Source organism: Oncorhynchus gorbuscha, linkage group LG16 (assembly GCF_021184085.1).
Source record: "Oncorhynchus gorbuscha isolate QuinsamMale2020 ecotype Even-year linkage group LG16, OgorEven_v1.0, whole genome shotgun sequence".
NCBI classification, from domain to species: Eukaryota; Metazoa; Chordata; class Actinopteri; order Salmoniformes; family Salmonidae; genus Oncorhynchus; species Oncorhynchus gorbuscha.
The window spans coordinates 64,310,610-64,333,613 of NC_060188.1; the positions used below are offsets into that span (position 1 = coordinate 64,310,610).

Sequence of the window (23,004 nt, forward strand, 5' to 3'; positions counted from 1 at the left end):
CCCGGCCCACAGAGCCCGCGGTCTGCCAGATGGAGGCCCCTCTCAAAGGAATCTCTATTACAGCCCAGAGCCCCAGACAACCAGGCCTTATGTCACGGTCACAGCGGAGGACATAGAGAGGGCTGGAGAGGCCAGAGTGTGCCAACACGATGCACCCTCATGGAAATGTACCGGCAGACGCCACACACACTCCCACTGACCCCATTGATAGTGCTTGATAGAAATGCGGATCAGTTGTATTTGAATATTAAGTCTTATTACAGTGCTTTTACATATGTATTACATGATATCGTATTATGTGCAGAATACTCCATCATTAGGGCCAGTCGTTTTCCTGACCTTTTCCATGTGACCTGACCAAGCCATTATACGGTACCTGGTGAACTTTGAATGAACTTGAATGAGGAAATGGCATCATTTGACACCAGCTGTAGACGTGACAATGCTGACAAGTATGGCCGCCATTTATTTCCCAGCATGTTTGCGTTTCCTGCAGCTTGCCTCACGCCTGCCCTCACATTGATAGTGACAGATAAAGCCCCTGTGATCTTGTGGAGCGTCAGGCTCTAGCTGGCTGCCTGATTACCATCCCCACCGATAACACCGCATGTTAATCATTGTAAACATGGTGTTGTCTCCGCCAGGGCTTTGACACACTTAGCTTATCTCTAATTGTTGTAATTGCTACAAGCATTTAACGAGATCGTCCCTTAGATATGCAAAAGCCCAAAGCCCAGAGACTGTCTGGGTACACAGAGCAGGAACAGAGTGTTTCTGTTTCCTCAGATCTATGGTAGCTACTGTGATGGGGTATACGATCGCTGCTCACTATCTAGCTAAAAGCACACATCCGATGAGAGGGGCTGGAGATGAGATGAGGCTCATGAAATATTGAAATGCAGAGAGCTTCAAAGTGGAGTGGAGGCTCCCTGCTTGTCCACAGACCTCCTATGGCCCTGCCCTCTCTGCCCCTCCCTGCCCCTCCACAAACACCCCACCATCCTCCCTAGTCCCTGCCCCTCCACAAACACCCCACCATCCTCCCTAGTCCCTGCCCCTCCACAAACACCCCACCATCCTCCCTAGTCACTGCCCCTCCACAAACACCCCACCATCCTCCCTAGTCCCTGCCCCACAAACACCCCACCATCCTGCCTAGTCCCTGCCCATCCACAAACACCCCACCATCCTCCCTAGTCCCTGCCCACAAACACCCCACCATCCTCCCTAGTCCCTGCCCATCCACAAACACCCCACCATCCTCCCTAGTCCCTGCCCACAAACACCCCACCATCCTCCCTGGTCCCTGCCCACAAACACCCCACCATCCTCCCTAGTCCCTGCCCACAAACATCCCACCATCCTCCCTAGTCCCTGCCCACAAACACCCCACCATCCTCCCTAGTCCCTGCCCACAAACACCCCACCATCCTCCCTAGTCCCTGCCCACAAACACCCCACCATCCTCCCTAGTCCCTGCCCACAAACACCCCACCATCCTCCCTAGTCCCTGCCCACAAACACCCCACCATCCTCCCTAGTCCCTGCCCACAAACACCCCACCATCCTCCCTAGTCCCTGCCCACAAACACCCCACCATCCTCCCTAGTCCCTGCCCACAAACACCCCACCATCCTCCCTAGTCCCTGACCACAAACACCCCACCATCCTCCCTAGTCCCTGCCCCACAAACACCCCACCATCCTCCCTAGTCCCTGCCCACAAACACCCCACCATCCTCCCTAATCCCTGCCCACAAACACACCACCATCCTCCCTAGTCCCAGCCCATCCACAAACACCCCACCATCCTCCCTAGTCCCTGCCCACAAACACCCCACCATCCTCCCTAGTCCCTGCCCACAAACACCCCACCATCCTCCCTAGTCCCTGCCCACAAACACCCCACCATCCTCCCTAGTCCCTGACCACAAACACCCCACCATCCTCCCTAGTCCCTGCCCCTCCACAAACACCCCACCATCCTCCCTAGTCCCTGCCCCTCCACAAACACCCCACCATCCTCCCGAGTCCCTGCCCCTCCACAAACACCCCACCATCCTCCCTAGTCCTTGCCCCTCCACAAACACCCCACCATCCTCCCTAGTCCCTGCCCACAAACACCCCACCATCCTCCCTAGTCCCTGCCCACAAACACCCCACCATCCTCCCTAGTCCCTGCCCCTCCACAAACACCCCACCATCCTCCCTAGTCCCTGCCCACAAACACCCCACCATCCACCCTAGTCCCTGCCCCACAAACACCCCACCATCCTCCCTAGTCCCTGCCCCACAAACACCCCACCATCCTCCCTAGTCCCTGCCCCACAAACACCCCACCATCCTCCCTAGTCCCTGCCCCACAAACACCTCACCATCCTCCCTAGTCCCTGCCCCACAAACACCCCACCATCCTCCCTAGTCCCTGCCCACAAACACCCCACCATCCTCCCTAGTCCCTGCCCACAAACACCCCACCATCCTCCCTAGTCCCTGCCCCTCCACAAACACCCCACCATCCTCCCTAGTCCCTGCCCACAAACACCCCACCATCCACCCTAGTCCCTGCCCCACAAACACCCCACCATCCTCCCTAGTCCCTGCCCCACAAACACCCCACCATCCTCCCTAGTCCCTGCCCCACAAACACCCCACCATCCTCCCTAGTCCCTGCCCCACAAACACCTCACCATCCTCCCTAGTCCCTGCCCCACAAACACCCCACCATCCTCCCTAGTCCCTGCCCCACAAACACCCCACCATCCTCCCTAGTCCCTGCCCCACAAACACCTCACCATCCTCCCTAGTCCCTGCCCCACAAACACCCCACCATCCTCCCTAGTCCCTGCCCATCCACAAACACCCCACCATCCTCCCTAGTCCCTGCCCACAAACACCCCACCATCCTCCCTAGTCCCTGCCCCTCCACAAACACCCCACCATCCTCCCTAGTCCCTGCCCCTCCACAAACACCCCACCATCCTCCCTAGTCCCTGACCACAAACACCCCACCATCCTCCCTAGTCCCTGCCCACAAACACCCCACCATCCTCCCTAGTCCCTGCCCACAAACACCCCACCATCCTCCCTAGTCCCTGCCCACAAACACCCCACCATCCTCCCTAGTCCCTGCCCACAAACACCCCACCATCCTCCCTAGTCCCTGCCCACAAACACCCCACCATCCTCCCTAGTCCCTGCTCACAAACACCCCACCATCCTCCATAGTCCCTGCCCACAAACACCCCATCATCCTCCCTAGTCCCTGCCCACAAACACCCCACCATCCTCCCTAGTCCCTGCCCACAAACACCCCACCATGTAGGTCACACCCATAGGCTCTGGCAGAGGAACTGCCTGTCTGCCTGCCATAAGGGGGATGGGGCATTTGTGGATTAAATCTCTCCCGCTTTTCTCTAACCTTCTCAAACACACACACATTATTTCTCTTGTTCAGTCTCCCATGTTCTACCATTACCGTAGGGGAGGTTGGGGCGGAGTTGCTATCCTACCCCTGTCTCTGTGGAGCTTGCCATGTTAAAGCACTCTGTCACACACAGAGGCTCAAATCTCTCCCTTGTCCCCCCTCCCCTGACTCTCCACCCCCCAGCAGGGTGGCTACTGTAGGCAGAACAAGGCCTTTATTTAGTTCAGTCCTTGTGAAATGCAATTAGAAACCCCTCCTGGGCCAGTGGGCCTGGGTTGAGACCGAGAGGGGGGGAGAGGGAGAGGGCGAGAGAGAGACTTCCCTGCTGTCTGTCACCCTGCTGGCTTTTGAAGTCTGGGCCCATCTTATGTCCCCCTAGACTAGAGAGACTATCATTAGGCCCCCACTCTGGCGCAGTTCAACACGACCTTAGAGTGGAGGAGGGAGGGAGAGAGAGGAAGGGAAGAGAGGTTTGGGCTGTCGTCTGTCTCAGTGTGTACCTGACAGAATGGTCTTGATGGAGTGTTTCAGTGGCACAATCCTCTGACCATATTTCTCCAGCTGGGCAGGCAGGCAGATTGCTCTGGGCTGCAGTCGGAAGTCCATCAGGGGTCAGACACATTTTAATACAGGTCTTCCTGGTGATTTCCTCAGTGCTTTCCTGACGTGATTCCTCTTAAAGACACAGCGGGGCAATTTCTCTCCCCCCTCGATTTCCCCTCCCCTTGGCTGTCTGTCTCTCTAATTTCTCTCCCCCCTCGATTTCCCCTCCCCTGGCTGTCTGTCTCTCTAATTTCTCTCCCCCTCGATTTCCCCTCCCCTGGCTGTCTGTCTCTCTAATTTCTCTCCCCCTCGATTTCCCCTCTCCCTGGCTGTCTGGCTCTCTAATTTCTCTCCCCCTCGATTTCCCCTCCCCTGGCTGTCTGTCTCTCTAATTTCTCTCCCCCCTCGATTTCCCCTCCCCTGGCTGTCTGGCTCTCTAATTTCTCTCCCCCTCTCGATTTCCCCTCCCCCTGGCTGTCTGTCTCTCTAATTTCTCTGTCTCTCTTCTCCCTGTCACTCTCTCCTCCTCCTGTTTCTCTCCCTCTTATTTCTCTCTCCATCTCTCCTCGCTCCCAGTGTGGTGCACAAGAAAGGGAAAAAATGAAAAAATATCATCCCAGCCAAAGTAGCTCCGGGTTGGAATTAAGTCGTTGCTTATGTCTGTCGTGCCTCCGTGACTATGGAGATGATTAATGAGGACAATTAAAGCTAGGGTTTGATATTCAGAGTTTTTATTTAGGGGTTTGTCTGGGGTGCATGGCTGCACTGCAAGACTTCTGAGACAACTGGAATCAGGTTGGAATATTGAGAGGATTTCCCTTATTTTCCATTGTAAAACAGCTGAAAGCTATCGCCTGGTTTTTAACACGGGATCCTCATGGAAGCTAACCTCAATATTACTACAAACCAGATCAAACCAGTATCTGGACCAGCTTCATATGACATGATTTGATCAGAAGGATAAGCAGTTGTTTTGCCAAAGTTTGCATGCTATATTGTAGTTCTCATGGCATTTACAGTTTCACTCTATGTCAGCCATGACAGTGAGCAGATGAGAGATCTCTAACCCCTTACCAACACAAGGAAACATCAACAACACAGTCCTCTGTGTAGGCTTGGGCGGTATACCGTATGTACAGTATACCGGGGTATTTGGAAATAGCCACAGGATGGTTTTTCAATACCATCAATACCGTTTAAACTATTTATTTGAAGTTGTTTTATAAATGTGAATATTTGTAGCTACTTTTTAAGTAAATACCTGCTGTCATCTTGTGCAATATGTTAGGAGATAAAGAAGACTGCATTCTTCATTTCCCCTGTCACATCATTTTCCCGGTAGTACCCAGTCACGTGGTGTTTGTAGCACACAACGACTAGAGACTGGAGTCTTGTGAGTCGTTCACTGTTGCACAGCATGCGCCAGGTGATCTAATTACATTATAGAATTCACAACTAAATGTTTGCCAGCTGGATATTTTATAACTATTAAGTTAACTGTCTAAAAATGTGCTAAATGCTCTGCATTTGTGGTTAGCTTCTTCCAAAATCAATAGTGCCCCTTGTGTTCAGTGCCGGTATTATTGAATATCCCGGTATGGCACAAGATCGGTATAAAGGTATGGCAATCTGGATGCCGTCCAAAGTCTACCTGTGTGTGTATTTTGCATATATGTTTGTGTACGTACACTCAGGCGCTGGTTTACTAGCTACACCACCCTTTTCACAACAAAATGTATCTCTCCTACAAACAGTGAGTCACATGGCCATGGCTTGTTATATCAAGAAGGCAGACTGGCATCGAGACATTCAGTTACTGTTGGATTGAACGTTAGAATGGGCAAAATGAGTGACCTAAGCGACTTTGAGCGTGGTATGATCGTCTGTGCTTGGTGCGTCGGATACAGTATCTCAGAAAAGCTCACTCTCCTGGGATTTTCACGCACGAGTGTCTAGAGTTTACAGAGATTGGTGCGACAAAAAAAAAACATCCAGTCAGTGGCAGTCCTGTGGGCAAAAACAGCTCGTTGATGAGAGAGATTGAAGGAAAATGGCAAATATCATGCAAACTAACAGGCGGGCCACAAACAGGCAAATAACAGCACAGTACAACAGTGGTGTGTAGAATGGCATCTCGGAACGCACAACTCGTCAATCCTTGTCATGGATGGGCTATTGTAGGAGATGACCACAACGGGTTCCACTCCTATCAGCTAAAAACAAGAAGAAGCGGCTCAAGTAGGCACTCAATCATCAATACTGGACAATCGAGGAGTGGAAAAACATTGTCTGGTCCGAAGAAGCCCGGTTTTTGTTCCGTCATGCTGGTGGCAGAGTCAGGATTTGGCGTAAGCAGCATGGGTCCATGGCCCCATCCTGCCTGGTGTTAACGGTACAGGCTGATGGCAGAGTCAGGATTTGGCGTAAGCAGCATGGGTCCATGGCCCCATCCTGCCTGGTGTTAACGGTACAGGCTGGTGGCAGAGTCAGGATTTGGCGTAAGCAGCATGGGTCCATGGCCCCATCCTACCTGGTGTTAACGGTACAGGCTGATGGCAGAGTCAGGATTTGGCGTAAGCAGCATGGGTCCATGGCCCCATCCTGCCTGGTGTTAACTGTACAGGCTGATGGCAGAGTCAGGATTTGGCGTAAGCAGCATGGGTCCATGGCCCCATCCTGCCTGGTGTTAACTGGACAGGCTGATGGCAGAGTTAGGATTTGGCGTAAGCAGCATGGGTCCATGTCCCCATCCTGCCTGGTGTTAACGGTACAGGCTGGTGGCAGAGTCAGGATTTGGCGTAAGCAGCATGGGTCCATGGCCCCATCCTGCCTGGTGTTAATGGTACAGGCTGGTGGGAGAGTCAGGATTTGGCGTAAGCAGCATGGGTCCATGGCCCCATCCTGCCTGGTGTTAACGGTACAGGCTGATGGCAGAGTCAGGATTTGGCGTAAGCAGCATGGGTCCATGGCCCCATCCTTCCTGGTGTTAACGGTACAGGCTGATGGCAGAGTCAGGATTTGGCGTAAGCAGCATGGGTCCATGGCCCCATCCTGCCTGGTGTTAACGGTACAGGCTGGTGGCGGTGGTGTACTGGTGTGGGGAATGTTTTCCTGGCACACGTTAGGTCCCTTAATACCAATTGAGCCACGATTGAACGCCATGCCCCAAATAATTCAGGCTGTTCTGGAGGCAAAGGGGGATACGCCCCCCTACTAGATGGGTGTACCTAATAAACTGTCCACTGAGTGTATATGAGTGTGTACAAATGTGTTTGTGTGTGTGTTGTGCACCACTGCAATAGAGTGGTACTCAATGTTGGTCTGCTTGATGGGGAAGGAGGGATTGACTGGCCTGAAATGACCTGCGGCATGGCAGCTGACACTCTGTGGCATGTCTAGAATTTTGACAAAAGGGCCTCCCTCTTGTTCCCATTTTTACTCTAACTGGGAAAATAGCAAAAAAATGCATTAAGGATGTAACCCAAGCGTTTGAGGAGGGAAGGTTAGCCTAAACCAATTTCCTTGTCCTGGTTTGTTTTGAAAGCAGAGTCCCTGGGAAGGGGACAGAGGACTGATGGCTCGAGGGCCAGGCAGTAAAGTGGCTCTGCTCATGCTAACAGACCAGTGCTTATGTACTGCTATGTCCACTCTCAGTGACTATTGACCTCCTAGATGGAGATAAGGTATAACATTATCCATCCCCATTCGCCTAGTAGTCCAACCGACGGCCCGGGCCTGGTTCCTGAAAGCAGACTGGGAGAGATAGCAGACCAGATTACACCAGTTGCTCTATAGGCTCTTTACTTTATAGGTCGAACACCAGGAAGAAATACTTTACACTTCACTGAGTGACATATGATGTGAGTTTCATATCTCTTAGCTCAAGGAAACATATTACCGTAGAGGAAAAACGATCTGCAACTTTTCAATTCCCGTTGTCCTAGTAGGCTATATCAGACAGATGCTTCCCTCCCTCTGTCTTGTGTCTGCCTTAATATTCAAAAACTACCAATCCCTCTTGTGTGATAAAGGCAGGTTTAAATCAGTGTGAAAGATGTGTGAAATATGGCTCATCTTTTTGCCTCGTGTGTGTGTGTCATCTCCCCATTAATACAGGCAACGAGTGACAGATGAATATATGTCTGGCTACGTGTCTGAGGAATTGGGAAGAAAGGCGCTGTCGCTTTCAGAGCTGCTTGTCGGGAGGGGGCAAGATTAGAAGCAGTTGTCATTGGCAGGCTAGTGCAGGCTCAGGCTCACTGAGATAAGGCTGGATGTAATGACTGTAAAAAGCATCCTCACCTCGCTTTTTGAATGCACAGAAAAGAGACGGTAGATGATGTTTGATTCTGGTGTGTATTTGTGCATGTATTTGATTGTAGGATGTTCCATGGCATGTGGGGGTAGTCTACCTATTTTGCAGTCAGATAGAATATCAGGCCATGAATCTTATTGAGAATGGTGCAAATAATTCATGTATTTTTTAAGTGTGTAATAAGCATGTGCTTATTAAAACCTGTGTCCTTGCCACTTCTCTCCATACCCTCTGGCAATCCACACTGTCCATAGTAGACTTCTATACTGCCCATAATAGACTTCTATACTAAGCCTAGTAGACTTCTATACTACCCATAATAGACTTCTATACTACCCATAGTAGACATCTATACTACTCCTAGTAGACTTCTATACTACGCCGAGTAGACTTCTATACTGCCCCTAGTAGACTTCTATACTACCCATAGTAGTCTTCTATTCTACCCATAGTAGACTTCTATACTGCCCCTAGTAGACTTCTATACCACCCATAGTAGACTTCTATACTACCCATAGTAGACTTCTATACTACCCATAGTATACTTCTATACTACGCCTAGTAGACTTCTATACTACCCATAGTAGACTTCTATTCTACCCATAGTAGACTTCTATACTGCCCATAGTAGACTTCTATACTACCCATAGTAGACTTCTATACTACCCATAGTAGACTTCTATACTACCCATAGTAGACTTCTATACTACCCATAGTATACTTCTATACTACGCCTAGTAGACTTCTATACTACCCATAGTAGACTTCTATTCTACCCATAGTAGACTTCTATACTGCCCATAGTAGACTTCTATACTACCCTAGTAGACTTCTATACTGCCCATAGTATACTTCTATACTACCCATAGTAGACTTCTATACTACGCCTAGTAGACTTCTATACTACCCATAGTAGACTTCTATACTACCCATAGTAGACTTCTATACTGCCCATAGTAGACTTCTATACTACCCATAGTAGACTTCTATACTACCCATAGTAGACTTCTATACTACCCATAGTAAACTTATATTCTACCCATAGTAGACTTCTATACTACCCATAGTAGACTTCTATACTACCCATAGTAAACTTCTATTCTACCCATAGTAGACTTCTATACTACCCCTAGTAGACTTCTATACTACCCATAGTAGACTTCCATACTGCCCATCGTAGACTTCTATACTACCCATAGTAGACTTCTATACTACCCATAGTAGACTTCTTTACTACCCATAGTAGACTTCTATACTGCCCATAGTAGACTTCTATACTACCCATAGTAGACTTCTATACTACCCATAGTAGACTTCTATACTACCCATAGTAAACTTATATTCTACCCATAGTAGACTTCTATACTACCCATAGTAGACTTCTATACTACCCATAGTAAACTTCTATTCTACCCATAGTAGACTTCTATACTACCCCTAGTAGACTTCTATACTACCCATAGTAGACTTCTATACTACCCATAATAGACTTCTATACTACCCATAGTAGACTTCTAAACTACTATAATAGACTGCTATACTACCCATAGTAGACTTCTATACTGCCCATAGTAGACTTCTATACTACCCATAGTAGACTTCTATACCACCCATAGTAGACTTCTATACCACCCATAGTAGACTTCTATACTACCCATAGTAGACTTCTATACTACCCATAATAGACTTCTATACTACCCATAGTAGACTTCTAAACTACCATAATAGACTGCTATACTACCCATAGTAGACTTCTATACTGCCCATAGTAGACTTCTATACTACCCATAGTAGACTTCTATACTACCCATAGTAGACTTCTATACCACCCATAGTAGACTTCTATACCACCCATAGTAGACTTCTATACTACCCATAGTAGACTTCTATACTACCCATAGTAGACTTCTATACCACCCATAGTAGACATCTTGTCTACGAAATGCATGTAGTGCCTTCAGAAAGTATTCACACCCCTTGACTTTTTCCACATGTTGTTACAGTGAGATTGTAATTTTTTTGTCAATGATCTACAAAAAATACTCTGGTATGTCAAAGTGGATGAAAAATTATAACATTTAGAAAACATTTTTGAAGAATGTATATTGATTAGATTAGTATTCAACCCGAGTCAATACATGTTAGAATCACCTTTGGCAGCGACTACAGCTGTGAGTCTTTCTGGGTAAGTCTCTAAGAAACATTTGCCCATTATTCTTTTCAAAATGCTTCAAGCTCTGTCAAATTGGTTGTTGATAATTGCTTGACAACCATTTTCAAGTCTTTCCATAGATTTTCCAGCAGATTTAAGTTAAACTCTAACTCGGCCACTTAAGAACATTCCTGTCTTCTTGGTAAGCAACTCCAGTGTAGATTTGGCCTTGTGATTTAGGTTATTGTCCTGCTGAACGGTGAATTCATCTCCCAGTGTCTGGTGGATACCGACTGAACCAGGTTTTCCTCTAGGATTTAGCCTCTGCTTAGCTTAATTCTGTTTCTTTTGTATCCTAAAAAACTCCCCAGTCCTGAACAATTACAAGCATACTCATAACATGATGCAGCCACCAATATACTTGAAAATATGACGAGTCGTACTCAGTAATGTGTTGTATTGGATTTGCCCCAAACATAACCCTTTGTATTCAGGACAAAAAGTTAATTGGACACATTTTTGACAGTATTTCTTTAGACCCTTATTGCAATTAGGAAGCATGTTTTGGAATATTTTTATTCTGTACAATCTTCCTTCTTTTCACTCTGTCAATTAGGTTAGTATTGTGGAGTGACTACAATGTTGTTGATCCCTCCTCAGTTTTCTATCACAACCATTAAACTGTATACCTCTGACAGCCCGGCCATTGTTAACTTGCATGTTCTATGTCAACCTGCCTGGAACCTCTCCATATCTATATATCTATCTATCAGTCTCAGGAGAACGCTGCTATTCTCCTCAGAGCATTTCTACCATTTCATCAAGACACGTTTCCTTTTATTGCCTCACCTCATCCTCCTCATCCACCCCGGGAAGTCTTGAGCCCTATCTAAGCGCTTTCAGCATATTACACCTGTTACACTTGTCGGCAATATTTTAAATGAGGGGAGGTTTTTCCAGTAATGGTAGGAAGGTTCATGAAAAAGAGAGCCGGTCTCCTGTGATTGCAATCTAGGGAAAAAAAGAGTTCCTGTCAAATTAAACCGCCATTGCGGAGGTTGGCAAAATTCTCTTCTGGATGCTTTGAAGCAAAGGATCACGGCCCAAAAAAATTGAATTAAAGATGAAACATTTTTAGCGGAGAGAAAGGGCTGATGGTGTATAGACAGAATTTACAGGCACAGACACCAATTACTGGCATACATAACAAAACTCCAGACGTTATATTTGATCTCCAGTCTCTGGCAACGGCATCAAGTGCTTTTCCATAGAAAAGTGCTACTTTATATTATTTTATTGGCTGCAGCATTACAGCATGCACAGACTTTTTTTTCTCATTTCTGTTCGTCTCAGTCAGCGTTACATTTGAATTAAAAAGGAATGTGCAGTGAGAGATCCGGATGTAGATTGTCTGGTGGTTGAGCTGGAATTACAGACCTCCGGGTGAGGAGAGGGCTTGTCCGACAGGGATGTCCTTGTCACATCGCGCACTAGCGACTCCTGTGGCGGGCCAGGCGCAGTGCATGCTGACACGGTCGCCAGGTGTACGGTGTTTCCTACGACACATTGGTGCGGCTGGCTTCCAGATTAACTTCTCCTGAGGCCGTACGGGAGTTGCAGCAATGAGACAAGACTGTAACTATGAATTGGGTACCACAAATTTGTGGAGAAAAGGGGGTACTAACAAAAATAAATAAATAGATTTGATAATGACTGTAAAGGACAATAAATACTGATTCGTTGATGGCTTCTGTTCCTCAACTGGTGCAACAACAGGCAGCCATGTTTGTTTGTTGCATAAAGTGGTAGAAATATTCAGTGCATCATACACACCTTTGTTTTACCAACAAAACAGCACAATGCCATGTAGTTACATGGAATGTCTTGCAATTACTATATAATAACATGTGACTATCCAGTACTATAACTAATTTGAAACATAATTTGTCCAGTTGTTTTTAGCATTTGGAATAAGCTAAACTGCATGCTATTTACTCATTGTTGCATACTATAAAGCATTCCAGGTAACTACCTCATGAAGCTGGTTGAGAGAAAGCCAAGAGTGTGCAAAGTTGTCATCAAGGCAAAGGGTGGCTACTTTGAAGAATTTCAAGTATAAAATATATTTCAATTTGTTTAAAAGTTTTTTGGTTACTACATGATTTCATGTGTGAATTATTTTTATTTTTATTATACAATGTAGAAAATATCAAATATAAAGAAAAACCCTTGAATGAGTAGATGTGTCCAAATATAAAACTGGTACTGTATATGAATTAAATCAAATAGCTTAGTGCACACAACAAAAATGTTCAAATGTTCAAATCAAAAGGAATGTGGACAGTCCGTGCATCGCAAATTCAGGACCACTGGACAGCAACATAATACACGAAAGCACTGATCATTGGGAACAAGATCAGAGTGACTGCTAAGGCTTGATCCATACATGAAATAATTAAATAGGTAACCTAGCCTACCTGGCCTACAATCCATATGTTTAAATTAAAAGGCCTGATTAACATGACATCAATAACTCAGTCTCATCCCAAGTCCCCGATGCCAACACATTCAGAAATCAGAAGATGGTTTAGTAATTAGGTTCAAAGTTCTGACAAAGGCCAAGAGAACAAGAAACACTTCAGTGTGAAAACAGAAATACACTTTGTGTAAAACATTTTTTACTAGTTTTGTTGTTTGGCTACCTGAACAGAACTAGGGTCTATCACTCGCAGCCCACCTCTTCCAATACATAGTGGAAAAGTGTGCATCGAATTCTACTGGGTGAAGAGCCGAAATGAGTATAACATCCAGGCATTTAAACCATACTTGATTTTCAAGGTGTTGCGTACTATTGAACATTCTATTTTCACATACTGAGGATGCGTCATGCCGTTATTCGTTGATTTTGGTAGTGCATCCACATATATAATTGATCAGTTGTTGTCAAAGCCGAAATGAGTATGACATCCGGGCATTTAAAGTATACTCGATTTCCTAAATGTTGCATACTATTCAACTATCTTTTTTCTGCATACTCAAACAGCCTACTATTTAGGACCAAGTATGGGTATTCAGACACTTTGAATTGTTTCTCCTTTTCTTCTTCCCAATATGGAAGCTGCTTGATGTTCAAAGCAGACACTTGTCAACATGGCTTCATCATATATTAGACATGGGTCCACTGACAATCAAGATGGGGCCCCTAAACCCATTGCACACTTTATACTGGAGATCAAGGTGGGCCCCTAACCCAATGAACACTTTGTAATGGAGAGCTGTGTTCTTCGCGGGACCATTGTGTGATGAAGTTTAGCTCTCTGGGGCCCGGGGGCCCGGCAGTATGGCTTTGAATGGTCTCCTGGGGCCTCAGCCAGCCACGTCTCCCTGCTGATAGTCATCTATCTGGCCACCATCTTTCTCTTTCTCCCACTCCTTCTTTCTTCAGCACATACAGTAGGGTAGAGGGATGGATTAGCACCCTGCAGCAATGAGTTAAGTCTGTTTTCTGCTCTGTGGGGGCTGGGTGCTGTAGGGAGAGAGAAAGAGATCCCATCCTCCCCCCAATGTGACTCCATTGTTGATCCATTGACCTCCCAGACAGTGGGTTAATGCTGATTAGCCGAGGCTAGGACACGGGAACGTGCGATTAAAGGGATTTTCCAGGAACGCCCAGCATTAGTTGGAGATTGCAGGATTGTTTTGGTCTGGAGTGTCCGTGGTCCGCCAGATTAGTGAGATGGATCAGATAAGACGAGGGGTGCTTTCTCTCTCGCTCTCTCGTTCTCCTTCCAAGCAATAGCCCCATCAGAAATGTGCTTAATAATGGGAAGAATGCTAAAGCTGGTGATCCTCTTACAAATACACATGGTTTGAACATGAGAAAATCTCTTATCAATGTCTGCGTTTGAGCCCTGGATCAGGTTTGATTAAGTGGGCACCATAGGTGAGCATGGATGGATCCCTGTCTATCTCCATGGTTGGCCCAGTAGCTGGTGTGGGTATGTGACCTCCTCCAGGACAGTAGAGTGGTGGTTATTCCAACAGGAAGAGAACGGCTGTGAGCTCTGAGGAGGTGCACTGCTGCTTATAAAGAGTGTTTTGTTTTCCTCCCCTCACGGTTGCAGCACCCTACTGGGAAAATCATTAGCCGCTGACATCATCTCACACGGTTGACAGTGAAAGAATATCATTCTAGTCTCAGGCCCTCCCCCTTCCCTCCCGTCTCTTGCTTTCTCTCCCTCTCTCGTTCTGGAAATGCCAAGCAGTTTATGTGAGCTCCATTTACGCAAATAAGCACGACTGTCCCGAGCAGCGTGCGGTCTGTGGAACAGTATTCGGACACTCGGAAGCAGAAAACACACGTGTGTTTGTGTTCGGGAGAGAAGTCGAACCCGAGTCAGGTTAGAATCAGGAAGTGGGAGGACCCGATCGTTGAGCGAGGATCGCTGGGGCAGCCGTTGGATGAATGGGAGTTTGTCTGATGCTTGGAGCGGATGAGGAGAGGCTCTGTCGGCGACGGAACCGTCAGCAACCACAGGACATACGCTTTTACCAGCTGAACATATAATGAATGTGGAGTCCCCTTTTGGCTCAAGGTGATTCTAAGTGTGATTTTGTCTCCCTCTTTCGCAACAGAGGAAATTGGTTTGCGCTTTGTTTGATTTTTTTTGTTGCTCTGTAGGAGCGAGCTGTCGACTCTCTTGTGGTGTCTGTGGACGCAGCCTCTTTACGCGTCCAGATACACATTCTCCCAAGGATCCTGTCTATTCGAATCTCGGATATTTTCAATACAAGAATATTGCGAAATAGATTTGTCTTTGACCCTGAACTGGAGACGAAACGCACTTAACGGGATTTAGCGACCCAGAGTTGTTGCTGATGCTTTTGCTGGCAAGACACGTCTTCCTTTGTCCGAGAGGAACGGTAGCTTTTTATGCGCTTCTCGTCTCTCGTTGGAATTGTCTTGGAAAGGGCTTCTCTTTTCGCATGGCTGTCATCAATTAAAACGGAGTTGAATTCGCCCCGTTTGTGGATTACATTATTCGACGAGCAGAATGTAAAACGGGGCCGTATTTTCTAGACCACGAAAGTCATATATTTGACTTGTTATTTTCCTTCTTGCCAGTTTCGCCACATCAAAGGTATGCGCGTCGCGTTTCTTTATTCACGTAGTCTACCTTATTATGAATTAGCCTGTTTGGTTATTAGTTTATGTATATTAACGACGAATTCTGTGTATTATCACGATGTTTTATTGAACATACTAAAATGTGTAATATCTGTGTGGTTATTGCAGCATTTCGTTTTATAGGCTACTAATAAACATATTCATAATAACGCAAATGTGTAATATTCCTATGTGGAAAAGGCTGCTTGTACCGTTATTATTTCAGTGGTGTCTATCTGTATATTTGCTGTGTGCAAAAGGGAAATATCCAAACTGAATGTGCTTCAATCAAGTCTGTCTATTTCAATCTGCCGTCATCCTCTTTGATATGCTACTCTCGTTTTCATTTGTGGAATTACGAGATAAAATTATATTTTATGGAATGGCAAAACCTTTTTCTGTTTTCCATGCACCTACACATTTGAATTCGGATGAATATATATACTGAAATGCCTATCTCTTACCATGGAGTGTACTGCACCCTAAGCAAATTAATATTTAAATGTTTCTGGCTTCAGCAGGGTCGTATCATGTGAGTATAGAAAATAATTGATAGGCTTTAGCCAATGTGATATATGTGGCATTTGTGCAATTCTCATACCGTTACTATTGGAGCCCGTGCCACTGTCCATTTGCAGAGAAGCTGTGGAGTCTTCATTTTCTGTGATAATGTCTTCTGAATGGTTTTGAATTGGGCTCATTGTCAAATTCACTTCCCGCGACTAATATCTCATTTATAAACGAGCATCTTTTAATAGGCTACTGTCATCTGGTTTTATACTTCTCTGCGACAAAAAGTGAAAACGCTATGAATGTGACATTTTAAACTAGTGGGTTCAATCTATTATTCCCTAGTAGACTCATCCATGGCACGCATATATTGGTAGGGATTGTAACAGGTCGGTCTTTCACCTTATTCGTGGTATTGAACTAGCCAACGCCTCTTCGACAGCACATTCTCACCTAAAAACATGTTAATTGTCTAATACTGTGTAAATGCTTAGCACGGAATGTTTGCACAATAACATAGCAATGTTAATGTACGCCCTGCCACACCGGGCTCGAGATTAAATGTGCTGTTGTGTCATGGACCAACAGTGCCATCAAGTGGCCGTGATGTGCAGTGCGGAATGTTTTGCTCCCGTTAGATGGATGGTACATATGGCCTGTTGGGTCTTTGACTATGAAGTCCACATGTTTAAGAAGATGTGCTAATGATATCGTCTTTCTCTCACACAGGGCTCTGATGCAAGCTCAGAGAAATTCTTCAGCACTGCTGCAGTTAAAGGTACGAGTTCTTGTGTGTTTTATGTTGCAATATTATATAATGGCAAAATGATTTTCATTTGACAGAATCATAATGTGTTTCATTGTTTATTATTATTAGGACATTGGCTGGTCATTGTAATTCTGCATTGGCTCAGTGTATGAGAGCCGAGAGAGGCATGCTGTTGCAGCCTATTTGTATATCAACCAGAACCAGAGCTTGGTAATGCATTTCAGGCAAAAAAAACTTCCATTTGCAGTGCAGCTCTGTGTAACACAGGTGTGAAATATCAATCTGTGTTCGCTCACGTCTAGACGTGACTGAAAATCCATTAAGGGTGGTCTATTAAATGGAATCGAATTGGATACAGTGTGATGAATGAGAAAATCCATATTAGTTACTCACTCAAATAAACACCATGCAGAGTTATGATATGCCAAAATATATTTTACTAGTCCTTTTACTGGGAAATACATTGAAAATGAAATAATAAACACAAAAATCTATTTTGAAGCATAAATGAGAATTCTGGAAGAAAAAAAACAGAGTAATAATCATTGAGGTGTACATTTAACGTCCCGTATCACAGAGCATTGAGAAGCAGTGTTAGTTAGCATGCCAGGAGGAGGGTTAGTATTGTATAGGAGCCAGATGAGGAGGAACCAGGAAGTGCTAATTCAGTAGGAAATGAAGTCAGAAGGAGGGCCTGGCATCTGTTTATGACCTCATTATCACGTCACTAATTTGCTGTTAAAAGCAGCCAGCCCCATTTTCTATGTCCAGATAATGTGTTGAATGGACATTCCTCTGTAATGGTGGGTTACTATCGGCTTTGATGGGGGCGGAGGGGGGAGTGTTAGGGGAGAGGAGGGGCTGGAAAAATAGGGGTTATGACCCCTTCAGAGAGCAGGAGAAAGAGGTGCTGATTGGTGCAGATAGGTTGTTGTTGCCCTCCTCTCCCTCTTTCTTCCTGCACTGTGCTCTACGCAGAGTCCTAGGACCCCAAACACATTTCCCACATTCTGGCCTTTGCTTACCTCCAGGGCTTGATTTGCTGCGTCCACCGGGGGCTCAATGGCCATGCTTGACAGGGAGGCTTCCTTTTGAAGGCACCTCTGTGAGGAGATTTGGTTCCCTTGAAAGGACTAAGACCCCCTTTGTTCGTCTTAAATCAACACGGGCCGCCCTCTTTACCCCTCAGTGAAAGGGGGAAACAGTACACAAATGCACTCTCTCCCTCCCTGGTGGATAGTAGGCCGTCCACTCTCTTGGCCCCTATTCCCATTTAAATATAGACCCCTTTCTTTCTTTTTAACATCCACGTTCCCTCCACCTCCTGCTCCACTCCTGCCAAATGCTAATTCCTATTACAATCACAAAAGGCGAGTAAAAGAATCCAGGTGCAAGAGAACGGAGGCCATTGATATTTTTATTGAGGGAAGTGTGGAGATAAAAGGAGTGGTGTGTTTTTTGTTCGATACTACGATGCACCGACCGAGCGACCAACCGCCTCAGGACAAGAAACAACTTCAGCAAAAAGGGAAAAGCTTAGATGAATGTCAGTATTTTCCCAGAGGGCAGGTGCAAAAGGTCTCTGTTTGTTTGGTGGTTTGTGCTTTCTTGTTGGTACACATCAAATGCTTATTGTTCTTAATGTTCAACAGGGGCTTGGAGGGCCCCGCCACGGCACTGACAAAACAAAGAGGTCAACTGATGGCGGCAGCAACAACACTTCTATAGACCGGAGAGAGTCAACCTCACTGCTGCTCTCTGTGGAGGAGCTCATAGCTCTGATTGGTGCTATAAACACACCTAGACTAGTGAAACTATAAAGGAAAGGTAACCAGTTGAAGCTTGATTAAATCAAATTGAACTAAAATGACAAGATTTCTGCCGAGGAGTAGAGCATATTATTTGAAAATAGGAATTCAATTTATTCTGTGCATATATAATGACGTAACACACATTGTTTTAATTACACTGTAAGTCTGGCTGGTACGATCATCAGGAGCTGTCTCCCATCAACAACAATCATATAGATTTGTGACATTTCATAGAAATCCTAGATCGGAGAAACCTGTTCCGAGCGTTGTGATTCGCCTGTTGATGCCTGACTCAGGTGTGACAGTATGGTCTTGGTCTGTAAGACGACAGCCCTCAAAAAGAGACTACTTGCTGCTACATCCATCCCTGGCCTGTTCTTACAGACCACCTTGTGGTGTTTCAAACCTCCAGACCAGATGCATAGTTCACCATTTCCCTCTATTGTACAGTGGGAGACCATGGGAGTGTGTCTCTCTGGTCTGATTACTGACTGATAGCTCTCAGAGGTGGTCAGTCTCATCTAATCAGATTCTCAGCAGTCTCTACCTCCCAACAATGACTGCCCTGCCTGGCAGGCTGCACCACTCACAGTACAGCACAGTCCTAACAGCTAGCCAGTCACCTCACTGATTGCTTATTGCCTCTGACTGTGGCGTATTTGCAAAGAAATCCAACTCCTGACTGATTTCAGTGTTTTAGTTGTTGGCTGTTGATTTGCTTCCAGCCTTGTGTCACCTTCCTCACGGCTCACCACTGATATCCACGGTGTGGAATTGTCGGTTGTGTTCGCTTCACACAGTCCCCCACTCTCTGATGCTCTTTCTCTTCTCCCTCACCCCAGTCTCTCTCTTCCTCCCTCACCCCAGTCTCTCTCTTCCTCCCTCACCCCAGTCTCTCTCTTCCTCCCTCACCCCAGTCTCTCTCTTCCTCCCTCACCCCAGTCTCTCTCTTCCTCCCTCACCCCAGTCTCTCTCTTCCTCCCTCACCCCAGTCTCTCTCTTCCTCCCTCACCCCAGTCTCTCTCTTCCTCCCTCACCCCAGTCTCTCTCTTCCTCCCTCACCCCAGTCTCTCTCTTCCTCCCTCACCCCAGTCTCTCTCTTCCTCCCTCACCCCAGTCTCTCTCTTCCTCCCTCACCCCAGTCTCTCTCTTCCTTCTTCCTTCCCTCTTTCTCCTCTGTCTGGGTTCAATTTTCCTAGGCGCAGCCTTTATTAAGGAAGAATCATTACACGTTAGATCTAATTACCGAGCCTGTCAAAGCGCCCGCAGGTGTCAGCCTGCCTGCAAGCCTCATTCATTTAGTCTCCTGCAGAAAATTAGACAGACAAACAAGCCATATGCTGGGCCAGTTGAAAGAGCTTGATGCAGTCTTCAGGCTGTCTGGTTGGTTTCCAACCCTTAACTGATGTTGAGGTCTATGTGATGGTGTCCAGGCCTAGTTTAGCTGTGTGTGTGTGTGTGTGTGTGTGTGTGTGTGTGTGTGTGTGTGTGTGTGTGTGTGTGTGTGTGTGTGTGTGTGTGTGTGTGTGTGTGTGTGTGTGTGTGTGTGTGTGTGTGTGTGTGTGTGTGTGTGTGCGTGTGCGCGTGTGTGTGTGTGTGTGTGCGTCTATGTGTAACTGTGTGTGTGTGAGACTGTGTGTGTGTGAGCATCCATGTGTGACTGTGTGTGTGTGCGTCTATGTATAACTGTGTGTGCGTGTGCGCGTCTATGTGTGCATGTGTGTGTGTGCGTCTATGTGTGACTGTGTGTGTGTGCGTCTATGTGTGACTGTGTGTGTGCGCGTCTATGTGTGACTGTGTGTGTGTGCGTCAATGTATAACTGTGTGTGTGTGCGTGCGTGTGTGTGTGTGTGTGTGTGTGTGTGTGTGTGTGTGTGTGTGTGTGTGTGTGTGTGTGTGTGTGTGTGTGTGTGTGTGTGTGTGTGTGTGTGTGTGTGTGTGTGTGTGTGTGTGTGTGTGTGTGTGTGTGTGTGAGACTGTGTGTGTGAGACTGTGTGTGTGAGACTGTGTGTGTGAGACTGTGTGCGTGCGTGGGCTGCCCAGGAAAGGATTATAGTGTGTCAAAGCCTTGGCTGTAATAAGAGAACATATCAGGAGAAAAGCCTCTGTAGATAGATTTATCAAATGATTAAAGGTCCAGTCCCACGTGTGTAATCTCTCCTCAGCACTGTAACACTGACATTCTTTATAATGTTGTCAGGCCCCACAGCACGGCCCAGCCCAGCCCTGAACACAGTTATGTCATTGGAGACCACAGCCTAAACAGATTACAGCTGATTTGTTAGAGCAGGGCATAGCCCCATGAGGTAATGATGTTTAGCTAATGCTAAATGTTTTTTTAGAAGCAGCAGGACAGAACCATTTGTGATGAGTGCTCTAGTAATGGTTGTCATCTGTAAATAAGGTTCATGATGAGTCATAGGGTCTGTAGGTCTGTTTCAGTCCAGACTGACTCAGTATTACACAGGACCCCACACAGACAAAAACACACACTGACTGGATTATATCATTGTTACTGAGAGGGAGAAAAAATATATAGTGACATTGCATTGGTAATTTGATTACTGTGTATGCCAGATGTTACGGTTGAAAGCTGATGATGTGTATTCCTGATTTACGTCAATAGCATTTTCTTTTGCTGGCTTTGATACAGGGGAATACAGGGAAACTCAGACAATGTCATTCTTTCTCAGCCAGTAATACTCTATAATTACAAATTAGCCACCAATGAATTACATTATTTCATAACATTTCATCATAAACAATTCCCCAGTTTGAGATAATGGTCTTTCCCATGACTCATTGTATATGATAGAAGGTTCAGTCTGTAGGGGGGGTAAATACTAGGACAGAGAGAGGTTGCTCTGTCTCCCCTCCTTCCTCTGGGTTTCAGCTGAATGGCTGATTTCACCAACACTTTACTGGAGCTAATGTGAAAATTAAAAGGTGCTATGGCGAGACCCAGGGAGCCAGCGCCAGACGAGATGTGCATCGGCGTGGGTCGAGTGTGTCTGCCTTCGGGAGGAGAGAGAGAGAGAGGGAGAGAGATAGAGGGAGAGAGAGAGGGAGTAAGAGAGAGGGAGAGAGAGAGGGGGGAGAGAAATGTGGAAGGTGTAATTTGCAGCGCTGATGACATTTTTTAAAAATAGAGAAGCGAGGGAAAAGAGAGAAAAACAGAGGGGAACTTTGTGTCAGATAACGGTTTGAAGAGCTCCCTGGATTGTCATGGAGAGCTCTTCAGGCAGCGGAATGGCCTCTGAGTGTTTTACTCATGTGTGGGAGGGAACTGAAAGGTTGACTTTCCTTTCTCTCTCTCTGGCTGTACTGTATCACTCATGAGCAGTGGGCTGCCTCCTTCTACTGTAATCATCTCAGATGATGTAAAGATGCTTTAGGGAACCATTACACAGCTGAGCTGGAGCAACAGTCAGATGGTGTGTAGATAATGTTGACCCATGCAGGGGATCAGGATTAGGAGGGCCAGTTAGCCTTTCACAGCAGCTCTAGCATTGGTTTACACTACAGCAGCCACAGGCTTGCGTTTGACCTCAACCTTCTGTGCGGGTTTGGGTTTTGGAGATTAGGACAGAATTTGACCTGGTACAGAGTGGAAAGATTACCTACCTCTGATTGGTTCTCTGTGTGTTCCGAGGCACGGCATTGGCCAAGGACAACTTGTTCTCATCTGGTAGGGTTGAGAGGTCATTCAGAGGGCACTAGCTGTCCCTTCCAGGCGCAACACTGTAGTATAGAAGACAACAATGTTGTTGTTGAGTATACAAGCACTGTTATTGTTAGTCTTATACTGTATAAACACACCTACACAGCCACTACAGTGAGTCAAGCACTTCTCACAGAAGTCCGTTATATTATCCACATATCCATTAGCTTTAATTGGAAGAATCCAATCCCCAAATGTACAGATGATTTGTCGCTGAAACCAGGTTTATTCCATCTTCCAAAGAGCTCTCCTTGGCTGTATTTACTTTTACAGATTCGTATCCAACCAGGGCTGTTTAATATATCCCTATGGACGTGCAGGTTAGCTCAATATCCTGTTTTGTGTGTGTGGAGGTAGATGTCTCCCCACCTCCCTCCTCCCCCTCTTCGTGCCTGTGGCTGCAGGGTAAAGAGAGGCTGTATTTCAGGGCCATGAAAGGAGCCGCTCCAGCCATGCCTCATCCGCGGATACACAGCCACACAAAAGGTTAACAAATCAAGGCCAGCACTAGGCTGATTTACTGCCACACACTGCCACAAACAATGGCCACCCCCTGATTTCTCTCGCTCTCTCTCATCTCTCATCTCTCA

The 23,004-nt window shown here is 46.3% G+C and overlaps 1 protein-coding gene across 1 annotated transcript in view; it reads left to right on the forward strand.

The window, feature by feature from the left end:
- LOC123998797 (autism susceptibility gene 2 protein-like) overlaps window positions 1-23,004 on the forward strand; it is a 505,895-nt gene that overhangs the window by 447,070 nt on the left and 35,821 nt on the right. The window contains 1 exon segment of the mRNA XM_046303945.1: window positions 16,843-16,891. Coding sequence (XP_046159901.1) covers window positions 16,843-16,891 — 49 coding nt within the window.